The sequence below is a fragment of the Priapulus caudatus genome, unplaced genomic scaffold (genome assembly GCF_000485595.1).
Source record: "Priapulus caudatus unplaced genomic scaffold, Priapulus_caudatus-5.0.1 Scaffold3, whole genome shotgun sequence".
NCBI lineage: Eukaryota > Metazoa > Priapulida > Priapulimorpha > Priapulimorphida > Priapulidae > Priapulus > Priapulus caudatus.
This window is the reverse complement of record NW_014577064.1, coordinates 1,071,742-1,082,641: the sequence shown is the minus strand read 5'-3', so window position 1 is coordinate 1,082,641 and position 10,900 is coordinate 1,071,742. Positions and strand designations below refer to the sequence as shown.

General features: G+C 41.1%; 2 protein-coding genes across 5 annotated transcripts in view; one reads left to right on the top strand and one right to left on the bottom strand.

Annotated features, from left to right (window-relative positions):
* Nucleotides 1-699: 699 nt before the first annotated feature.
* LOC106821202 lies at nucleotides 700-8,334 on the bottom strand. 2 transcript variants are annotated; one of them, XM_014825910.1, is made up of 9 exons: nucleotides 8,254-8,334; nucleotides 6,888-6,991; nucleotides 4,813-5,513; nucleotides 4,164-4,241; nucleotides 3,258-3,428; nucleotides 2,307-2,441; nucleotides 2,035-2,156; nucleotides 1,580-1,859; nucleotides 700-1,420 (listed from the first exon to the last, which is right to left on the bottom strand). In XM_014825910.1, exons 2-9 carry the CDS (start codon nucleotides 6,966-6,968, stop codon nucleotides 1,360-1,362), a joined length of 1,629 nt encoding a protein of 542 aa, XP_014681396.1. In that variant the 5' UTR covers nucleotides 6,969-6,991; nucleotides 8,254-8,334; the 3' UTR covers nucleotides 700-1,359. The 2 variants fall into 2 exon arrangements, with proteins under 2 accessions (XP_014681396.1, XP_014681404.1); XM_014825918.1 differs by having other exon boundaries at nucleotides 1,580-1,706.
* A 218-nt stretch (nucleotides 8,335-8,552) lies between these two features.
* The window catches only part of LOC106821151 (lipid phosphate phosphohydrolase 1-like), a 10,532-nt gene continuing 8,184 nt past the window's right edge, over nucleotides 8,553-10,900 (top strand). For 2 of the 3 annotated variants that reach the window (XM_014825855.1, XM_014825841.1), the window contains exon 1: nucleotides 8,553-8,884. The gene's annotated coding sequence lies outside the window, so the exon portion shown is untranslated. The remainder of the gene's footprint in view (nucleotides 8,885-10,900) is intronic. The other variant, XM_014825848.1, reaches the window with a different exon arrangement.

The window sequence follows — 10,900 nt, the reverse complement described above, 5'->3', positions numbered from 1 at the left end:
GTATCTATTGGTTGAATGTGTTCTCTTGACCCTTTCCCCTCTGAGCAATTAATGGAACTTGACTTTTAAGACTTTTTCAAATATATAGGCACCACATGCCACTTTTTGGAAGGAATTGAACCTAAAACGTTCGTCCCTTGTATGTATAAAATAACAGGATATTATAGACATGTATGTACGCGCATGTATTTGTACCAGTGTGAGCCCAGAATGCATGGAGAAAGGGCCAGGAGAAATTCAGGGAGCCATAGCTTGATATTTTGATGAAACGTACCATCAATTTCTTTCCTCATTAAAAGGGGACGGGCTACAACTGTCAATTTGATAGCATGATTTTTAAAATGTGTATTAAGGCAAACTGTATTAGCGTTTGCTTTTGACCAGACAATGTAATCTCATTTCACGCTTGTGTTACAAAAGCCAGTCATTTGTGCTGTAAAATAAAGGACTGTGTGAAAAGACTATTGTTTTACTTGTTAGAATACTAAGCATTATTTGACCACTTGCCAAGTTTCTAGCATCATGGTTTTTAATATATGACTGAGGTCAGAAAATGCCTTGAGAAGTGCAAACACAGAATGGGTACGTCAAATTGTGCACCAATTGATATTGAATCTCAATGCTGACAAGAATTATGCATTACTATAAAAATTGCATTGCATTGTAACAAAACGTATAAATCAGCCTTGCATAATCGAGTTTCTTTCGTGGTATAGTTTTATTCCAGATGTTTTTGCTGATAGCATTTTTTGAAATCCAAGACCAGACTTGCAGGTGACAAAATGGGTAGGCAGGCAATAACAAGTACGGCTTCCTAGAATAGAAGAGTTATACCCACTTAAATTTACAACTGAACCTGTGCATATACATATGTAAAACAACTACGTGTTCTACGTCACATTACAAGTAATTACTACAAATTACGAAAACTTTCCAACAGGGTCCAAGGGGTCCAACAGCCCACTGCTGCCAACATTGGCATTGATAACCGATATTATCTCATGGCGCCATCTATAGTCTAAAAACTCGCACAAACATTTCCACGACCACAGAAACTTTTAGCTATATATTTGATGTTTTTACAAGTATATACAATACACACGATTAAATATGAAAGATTTATTATTACGAGATTATGTAAAAGAGATGAAGTGCAACTAGGCTGCTTAGCACTTTAGCTTTATTATTGTGAAATTTATCTCATGTCCATATTGCGGCTACTTGCTCCACAGCCCACATGCATCCGATTATTATATGAAGCAAACTGCAGCACTGCTTAGCTCTCATTCTGCAAATTCGTCCTAGGTGTGGCTTCATTCACATTTTTACAACACCGTTGGCCATTCACATCCATGTGCGTCACAACTCCATTTCATCATCAGCATCTGTTTGTACGGCCGGCAGTGGAGGTTGGACAGGCCTTCAGAAAATAAAAAAAAGGAGATGAGCTATTAACATTTCACATCTAAAAGAAACACCCGAAACATTACATACCGATTACACGTGCTGTAAAGAAATTTCAAGCACTGTACTGACATAAGCATCATATGAGCAAAGCCTTTATATGGGGAAAGCTTACACGGACAATGCTGGCATGAGACACAATGTATGTGCCAGAGGTAGTGTGTTATTGTTGGTTGCTTCCGGCGACAATTGGAATGCAAGCTGGGCTTGAGTTGCTGGGTCCAACAACGCTGGCTGCATCTCTGCAAGTGAATTTATGAATCCCGGCGGGGGCTGTGACTCCAATTCCCCGGCAGTGTGAGATTGGGCATCTACTTCATGCATCCATGTCTCCATGCTGGCAAGCGAATCATCAGCAAGACTAGAAACAGCACCTTGCGGTGGCTGGCTTTTCTCTGAATAACAACAATTTACTTCAATTAAAATTTACATTTCAGCTTTCACAACCAGAGTTTCAGCAGGAGGACAAACCTAACACCAGGTGGCAGTATTGCATATCCAGTAACTTAAAAAGTTATCGTATCCTACGTGTCATGTCTTGATATTGTTAGTCTCTGATAATACACACACCATTCTGACTTGAAAGCTCCCTGTCATATCCATTCTGTACGGTAGGACTGGAAGATGTCTTTAGATTTACCACGTTGTTAGGCTGCCACAACACCAATTGCATTGAATCATGTGGTCTTTTCCTATCAGGACAAGTCATTATATTAAAACCAAACAGAACATTTTATTTCTATGATTTTGATCATGGAAAGTAACACATGCATCCAGTAAAACTCTTCCAATGTTTAACCTCTACTTTTAAATATTTACAAGTGTTATCACCATTCTCTTACACTCTATCAAGTAATTTCCTCGGTATGATCGGTTCCTGCACGGCAAGTGTCTTTTTCAACTGTTCAGAAAGCTTCAACTTCAGACCTGCAGCTTTTTCCACATCATCCTCTTCCTCGTCACTAGTTAAAACCAATCTGTAAAGTTGTAAAGCCAGCATAACGAGGGTGTTCTGTCGGATCTCTTGCCAAAAAACCCAAACTAAATTTCAACAGGAAATTATATATTGCATGAGTGATGCCTAAATATATTGGCCGAGATAGAACAATTTGGTATCTCCCGAAACAAAAGGTAATAAAATATTATTCTTATTATTCTTATTATATCTTAGGCTTACCACAGTAAATTCTTCTTTATTCAGGAAAGTAACTCTTACAATGCTGAACAGGGTTTCTTATACATAAGAGGCACGCACAGTGGCGCACCGCCGTTGTCAAATTTAACATCGCCGTTGTGAAAATGTTCCTGTATTTACTGATAAGTATATCCTGTATCTATATACCTATAAGTATATCAATACATCCTGTATTTACTGATAAGTATATCCTGTATCTATATACCTATAAGTATATCAATACATCCTGTATTTGAATCCATCATGCGCATTTTTTTCCCAAACTGGCCATTACCACCTTTGTCTAATTTTCCCTCAGAAGAAACCCTGCTGAAGGTACTGCTTTTTGTCCTTACAATTCAGAGTACAGTTAAGTTTCAGGAGGAGAGGGCAATAATGGATTATTATACCATTAAATATTATTGCAATGATGAATTATTACAATTATTATTACTGTCCTGTTATCCGGGGTGTCACCGAGTGCTGGTACAATCTGTGTACAATATGTGTACAATTTAATAATACAATTAAATTAATGTAGTTAAGTACTTAATTTAATAATCATGCGGAATAACCAGAATAACTGCCACGGTTATTATATTCTACACAAACCTCGCACCTCTCATTAATCTCATCGAGGATATCCTTGCCAGACATCTTGTTGGGATACGCAGCATGGCCGCACGAGAGAGAAGACGAGAATGATGAGCTGTCTATGTGCATCTGCTGCATGCGTGAAGCCATTCGCTCCTCGTTGACTAGTACCTTTCTTGGTGGACCATCAGAATTTCTAAAAAACAACAACAAGTGACTGTGTACAAAGCAAGCTGGGCATCAATGTTGACACAGATACAATATAAAGACCATATCATATTCTTATGGGTATGTGATGCTGGGAAAGGTCCATGTGAGCATACTATCTTGTAATGTGTAGTTTGTCTTCTCATCAAGTTCTGTATATATGTCACATATGCAATGAAATTTGAATTTTACAACCAACAAGGAGTAATTTCATTTATATTTATTTATAAATGTATTATTACATAACAGCTAGCATGTGCACTTATTTACACTTAACGCAGTAATGAAATGTAAACTCACGTCGACATAAATGAATAGCTATATACAGGGGTAGAAATTAACTTTTGAACACGGGAGTCCAACGGACTCCCTACCCTCAAAAATAGGGAGTCCGTAGCAAAATGAGGGAGTCCGGAGTCTGAGGTTCAAAATTAAAGATATTAACAATAACGCATGTGCTTATTTTTACGATTCATGCGGTTGCACGTCTGTCAAATTTTCTTTGGATATTAGCTGAAAAAATACGGTATTTCCACGAAGCCTTGCTCTGGAACGAACTAGGTAGTATAGCAGAATTTTCAGGGAGTCACACGGACTCCTGCATATGTCAAATCAGGGAGTCCGACCGTAAATCAGGAAGTATTTGACTCCGGACTCCTGTTAATTTCGCACCCTGTATATATATTCTCAGCTATCCGCACTGATACTTTTATGATAAACATACCCAACAAAGAAGTTGTCATCATTTTTTTTCCGTTTCTGTTTTCTTGGAGAATAGCTGCATGATGGAATGTCCTTCCACCTAAAAAAAAAAAATATTAAAACTACATTTATTAATGTCTATAATATCGCTGATATAAGGCAATGGCTTTATATAAATGATGTTCTTCAAATTTGTGTGACAAATGCAAATGTGCATGACTACAGTTTAAGGAAGTACAAGTGTCGCAGCAAATCGGATATTTTTTATTTTACTTAATGCGCTTAAATGGGTGATATCACATCGATTTGCTGACCAGTATCTATTCCAACCATCTATTCAGTACGGTCCGGTATACCGGAACGTAGCCTGGTAACTATTTGATATGGTTAGGGTTAGGGTATAGGGTTAGGGTTAGGGAGTAGGTGTAGGCAACTCCCTAGACTCGTTAGTGGAGTAGGCGAGGTACGGTCCGGCATATTAGATAGTACCACTACCAGGGTACGTTCTGGCAGTACCCTGGGGGACATAGACCCTCTCAGCTTTAATTGGCCCATCCGCATAAAACGTCCATACAAACACGACCTGCACTCTACCTATACTAATGCTGGCGTCTGCCTGTCAACTAAGACGCTAGACACCTGCAGCGTTTCCTCAGCAAATACAAGCGTACCAGTCTTTATTGTAGACGAACCGGCCACTGCTTCCCACATGATACCCGCCGTGCATGTAGGGCGGTGAAGCGCACCGCGACGACACTGGTGCGTCCTGGCTCAGTTGATGATCAATCTCAATGGAGCTTGCAGCGGGACGACTTGCGTGCGTCGCCATGAACGGTGGCGTCACCTCGTGGCTGCCACTTGATGCAGTTACCATGCTCTCGTGTTGATGCCACGCTGTCGTGTACACGCCCTCAGGATTCGTCGACAGCGACGATGTACTGTCCGTGTAGGAGGGTGCTAGTAAGCTTGACCACGGGCCACTCATTGTCGGCACTCGTTGCACGAGATCTGCGCGTGGTTCAGAGATGACTGTGCTTAGATGAACAGGGCCGGGCACAACTGTTGGTGGTGGTGGCTCGCCTTCACTACGAAACTGTTCTTGCCGAGTAGGAAGCGGGCAGCACTGAATCAGTGATGCAGTAGTCAGGTGTCTGCTTGCGTTATGATTAATCGGCTGAGTCGACACTACGCCTGGAATGCCGAACACATTGTCGAGTTTGGAGCGGCACAACACTGGTTGGCTTTCCCGCCCAAACTGCTGACACGGAACAGAGGGCGTGCAGCCCTCTACAGCTGGGAATGGCACTGCTTCAGCGTTTACGTGCGTCCATGGCATAAACGCCGGCACTGTTTGCTGCCATTCAGCAGAAACCTGAAATAAAATAGTTGCTTTAAACACCTGTCAACCCACATACACCAATAGCAATAAATGCCTTGCATACTTCTAATGAGTCACTCGAGTCATCACTCATCAGCTACAGATATATGATAGAATCAGGTCAATCCTGCTGGACAACCAGTACATATCTGATGGGGTTAAGATACAATTAGGGTTAATTCTTATACTGATGTGATGGTTAAGGGTTCGCCCCAAGAATTTCAGAAAGAATGCTATTTATGGATGGATGGGGGAAACGACAGGAAGGGGTTGTACTTATTTATATTTTTTACATTTAATAACCTGTCATATTTGTGGGAATTATATTTTCACCTAATAAACAGGAAAATATAGAAAATAAATGGGAACATAAATATTTAAAAACAGTTGGAAATTCTGGTAAATCAATCAGTTAAAGCAGTATTTCCCCTGTAGCGACACGGGCGAGGCAGGCCGTCTTGCTCAAATTCCCAGCCACCACACAGAAATTTGTCTAAAACACTGCCTCGCTGATGAAAATCACTTAAAAAGAAAATCACTGTTGGAAAGTCTCTGGTCTTTTCAGAATAGCTTAGAATGCACCAAATTGCACCATTTTTTCAAAACAATTTACCTCCTCACAGACCTTTTTGGTAAGGGGAAACACTGAAGGCATATCACAGAATTCATGGCATGTTGCAAAATAGCTCTTATGGACCTGGATGTTGGACCCGATGTGCATTAAAGCCGCACTATGCGCATCCAAACGCTAATTTCTCCAGTACTAGACTAGCAAATACTTTTTGTCATGCATAATCACACTACCTTATGACAAAATAAACTCTAGTTCCTCCCATTTCACTGCGCGTTGTCTTATAAAAGGCATTTGAAAATACCTCCAATGTTGTTCAAATTCTCCGATGTTGTTGACACTTTTGCGTTGCTCTGCCAAGCAACCGTGCAGCGGTGCTGCGGTACAGCGGTACGGGTGTAGCAAAGATAAACACATGTGACGTGACCTAACCGATTCTTGACGAAATCGTTTGGCAAACAATTTAGCGTTGGCGCCAGATTAACAGATTTCGCACCTCTTTCTTGTGGGTTTTAAGCAAACGCGCACTGAAGTGGGAGGAACTAGAGTTTATTTTGCCATAAGGTAGTGTGATTATGCATGACACAAAGTATTTGCTAGTCTAGTACTGGAGAAATTAGCGTTTAGATGCGCATAGTGCGGCTTTAAAGGCCTGGGGATAACCCTGATAATGATGATGATTACCTGTAAATATTCACACTGCCTGTTTCGAAGGAGGCACATATCATTACTAATTGAACAGTTCAATTAAATCACTGGTGTTTACATTGTAGTTTGCAATTTACAAATATACATACCTGGGAACGAGAGGACTGTGGTTGTGGCAACCAAGACATTGGATTGCTTTCCTGTAGTTCTTGCGTGCAGTGAATTGGCATTTCACCTACTGCTGCAGCTAAACCTGGCAATAGTTGTACTACATGTACGTGGGCAGTGCAATAGCAGAAGTAATGGTTATTGTTTATAGAACAAATTCAAGTTTATGATTGTTTACTGCCAGGAACAATAATAATCCCTGTAATTGATCCCCTCTTGCTTGGCTCGGCGGTTCCGCAGTACTGAAAATCAGCACTATTAGTATAGTATACAACAGTGTCAGTAGTACAGGCGTAGCACCACAGGCACTTGGAGCGTTTCAATCAAATATAATTCTAAATAAATAGGAAATCTATTTACTACCAGTCTTAATGTTTCTATACTCTCTTTCACCTATGTATAATGTGTCAGTGTGCAGCGGCAGCAGCAATGGCGGCGGCGGCGTGTTTACAGATAGCATTTGGACGGCATTTACAGGAAATTGTCGCCAATAATAGGTGAAAGAGAGTATAGAAACATTAAGACTTCAAAATGGTGGTAAATAGATTTCCTATTTATTTAGCATTATATTTTATTGAAACGCTCCAAGTGCCTGTGCGTAGCACCGCCACCAGTAGGCAGTACTACTAGTAGTAGTAATGGTAACTAGTACTGTACTACAAGCCGGTGCAAATCCACTTTAGGCACCTTAGGTATGACGAAGTGATGTACAGATTTCTGTGTATCATCAACTGATGCACAGACTTTCCGTATATGAAGGAATGATGCAAAAACCCTAACCCTACCCCTAACCCTAAGTCCCTAAGTCCCTAAAAGTCCCTAAAAGTCCCTAAGTCCCTAACACACTTCGTGATACCTAAACCCAAGGTTACACTTTATTACTTAGGGTTAGGGTTAGGGTTTTTGCATCATTCCTTGATATACGGAAAGTCTGTGCATCAGTTGATGATACACAGAAATATGTGCATCACTTCGTGATACCTAAGCATAAGCCTAAGGTGCCTAAAGTGGATTTGCGCCGTAATTATGCTTTTTGTGTATATATCCTTGGTAGTTATCCAATTTTATGAATTCAGAATTTTATTGTAAAGTATGTTATGTATTGTATATGATGGATAATTGCCTAAATAAATAAAAAAAATAAAAAAATAAAAAATGACAATGCGGCGTGAATGCCACTGCCACTGGCGTGGCCGTGGGTAAGTCGGAGTCCACCTTTCAGTTTCATTTTGACGAAAGTGAGTTCTAGCTCACTAGTTTTAAATGATATAGACAGACGACTATAGTGATTAACACGTATTAAACAGAAACGTAAGCAAAATAATCTGCCTAGAACACGATCCTTACTAAATAAAGACGACCGAAATCCTAAACATCTCAGTGAAACAATTTTCCATTTCGCTTTCAATAACTAAGGTATGAGCATCCATACATAAGTAATCGAAAATAGTAAAAATAGGTAAAATTAAAACTTTGTCTACTGCAATCCACAGTGTTTATTTCTACAATTAGCAGGTGTTCATTTGATTTTTTTTTCCGTTTTCGATATAGTCTCATCGACTTTGAAGATTAGCGTGGACAAATAGTTACGAAGGGGATCTCTATTTTGGTTTATCGGCTTGGCATCACTGGTGCGAAAGGCGCGACGCATCGACGCATCGACGGCGGCCGATTGAACGAACAGCATAGATGATAAGATGAACCCGATTGATGAGACGTGAGATTAGAGTAGAGCGTGTTAACTTTACAGTGTGTTTGGTGCCATTGGTGTATCACTGTATGCACTAAACTAATATAGAGGTCAGTGCCAATAGTAATATAGTTGCGATGGAGGTTCGCGTGGACTTTGGTAGGCCCTATACAGCACAGGTCAGGTTCGGTCTTGTTGCACCCAGAAAAATGCATTCAAAAGAGCGTATAATTAGATCCACACCACACCACGGCACGATCGACGCACAACGCTCATGAGTCTGATGAGGTACATAGTGATGAGAAGTATATAATTGTTGCAGCGTCAACCCAACAAGAGTAGAGGCAACAACCCCTATACTCTTGTTGGGTTACATAATGTAGGTTGCTGTAACTGCGAGAGTACGGAACCTAGTAGTAGTAGTAGTAGTAGTAGTAGTAGTAGTAGTAGTGGAGTACTTAATTTCTACTATAGACTACGTACGCGGGGGGGTGTTGTCTAGGATATTAGATGCTTGTCTTTCGCGTCTTGATCTTGATCTGTGAGTGTAGGTAGTCGAGCCAGAGGCTCATTAGGGCGAATTACGGGGCGTGTGGGAGAGAGGCGGCGCAGAAGACGTTTGCTGGCGAGTCTTTGACACGAGATTGGAAGTGTCAGGATCTTCAGCAGGCATGAGTGCTTCTCAGAGGTCTGGTTCACTCATAACTGTCCTCACGAAAGAATGAGTTCTTATAGCTGTTCAGTACGCCTTGAACGGAACTTTGAACATTGTTGAGTGATGTATAGAAGCTGATACGTGTGGTCTAGTGGACTAAGTTTATGGTCTGCCTACTCAGGCCGGTAGATGACCAGTTTTTGATTTTTGCGTGTCACCTCGTACCATTACTGGGTCGGCTTTAGATACAATAATGTTACCCAACAAGAGCATATATAATATCTTCGTCCCTGAGACTAGGTCTCCTGGTAGGAGCTTGACTGTTGCCCTCCCCCCCGCACTCATCTGGGTATGGCTGCACTGCACCCGCGTTCCCAATTTCTCCGGAAAAGGGGTACTGTTTGTCCAGCTATCTCTGGCCCAAGAATCCTTTAAAAAAGGGTACAATTAGCAGGTTTATCTGGAGAAACACAGAAAAGGGGTATTTTTTTTAAAGTCTGGCCCAAAGATATTTTTAAGAAGGGTTGTTTAAAACCAGCCCGTAAGGAATTGATAATCACAGACTTTTATTTTCCTGCCGATGTGTTCACTACAGAGGTGCAAAACTGAGGCTCAAAATAAAGAAAGGTACCTAAAAATCTTCAGAAGAGTGTCTTATTTTGTGAATTACTCCAAAGAACTAGCCTACTGTAAACGAATGCATTTTAATAAATCCTGAGATAAGGGGGTGTATTCTTGAAGAGTCCAGAGATAGGGGGTGTATTTCTATCGAGTCCTGAGATGGGGTTTGAAAAAGTGACAAGAAGCCAGTGAAAAGGGGGTAAAAAATATGGTCCTTTTTGAGATAGGGGGGGTTTTTTAGAATCAGGGAACAAGCGTAGGCATCCACCTAATATGCTGAGTGGGGGGTAGCCTCTTGAGGCCACAGGTGACTCTTGCCTCTTGTGACAAACTTGTGGTCTTGTGACAGGTGCCTCTTGAGAGGGTGATCTGTTTCCATCTGTATTGGACAGGCGACAGGACCATAGCAACAATTGATGGCCTCTCTTGTACCTTGTACCCTACTTTACACCTAACGTGTATATATATATATATATATACATGAACATATATCTATACTCTGAGTATAACATATACTACTGCTGCACTGCATGAGTATAGCTATGTTTATGTTATAATTTAACCCTAAACAGGCCCGTCCCAAGCTTTTCAAAAAAGGGGGTGGCATGCCAGGAGTACGCAAAATTTTCTGTGAACTAACGAGCGCGAAGCGCACATCACGAGCGCGAAGTCCCTCATGGCCAGGGTCCAGTGCCCGCTCAAGGGTCCTGGAAGCTCAGGGGTTTTAGATGCTCTCTGGTGCAATCTGAGCCTTATTTTGGAGCATTTTTGCACACAATTTATGACCAATTATTGAAAAATGATTGCAATCTGATTGGCTAATCGGAAGTTTTATATGCACGATACAAAAGCTTTATGCATAAACACACGAAAATATTGGCCCTACACTAACATTTGCGCAACGAATTGACTTGCCGGCTAAATAACTAATTCTCGGGTGCCGGGGTAAACTCTGGAAAAAAGGGGTGTGACCGCACTCATCGCCCCCCCCCCCCCCCCATCTGATGGCCATGCTAAAGTTTTGTACT

Bases quoted from the DNA above. Each gene is read 5' to 3' on its own strand.
- LOC106821202 (XM_014825910.1), bottom strand. From the start codon at position 6,968: ATGCCAATTCACTGCACGCAAGAACTACAGGAAAGCAATCCAATGTCT. The intron at 3,429-4,163 runs GTATGTTTATCA...GTTGTTTTTTAG, and splicing joins GATGACAACTTCTTTGTTGG to AAATTCTGATGGTCCACCAA. The intron at 1,860-2,034 runs GTGTGTGTATTA...GTTGTTATTCAG, and splicing joins GGAGCTTTCAAGTCAGAATG to AGAAAAGCCAGCCACCGCAA.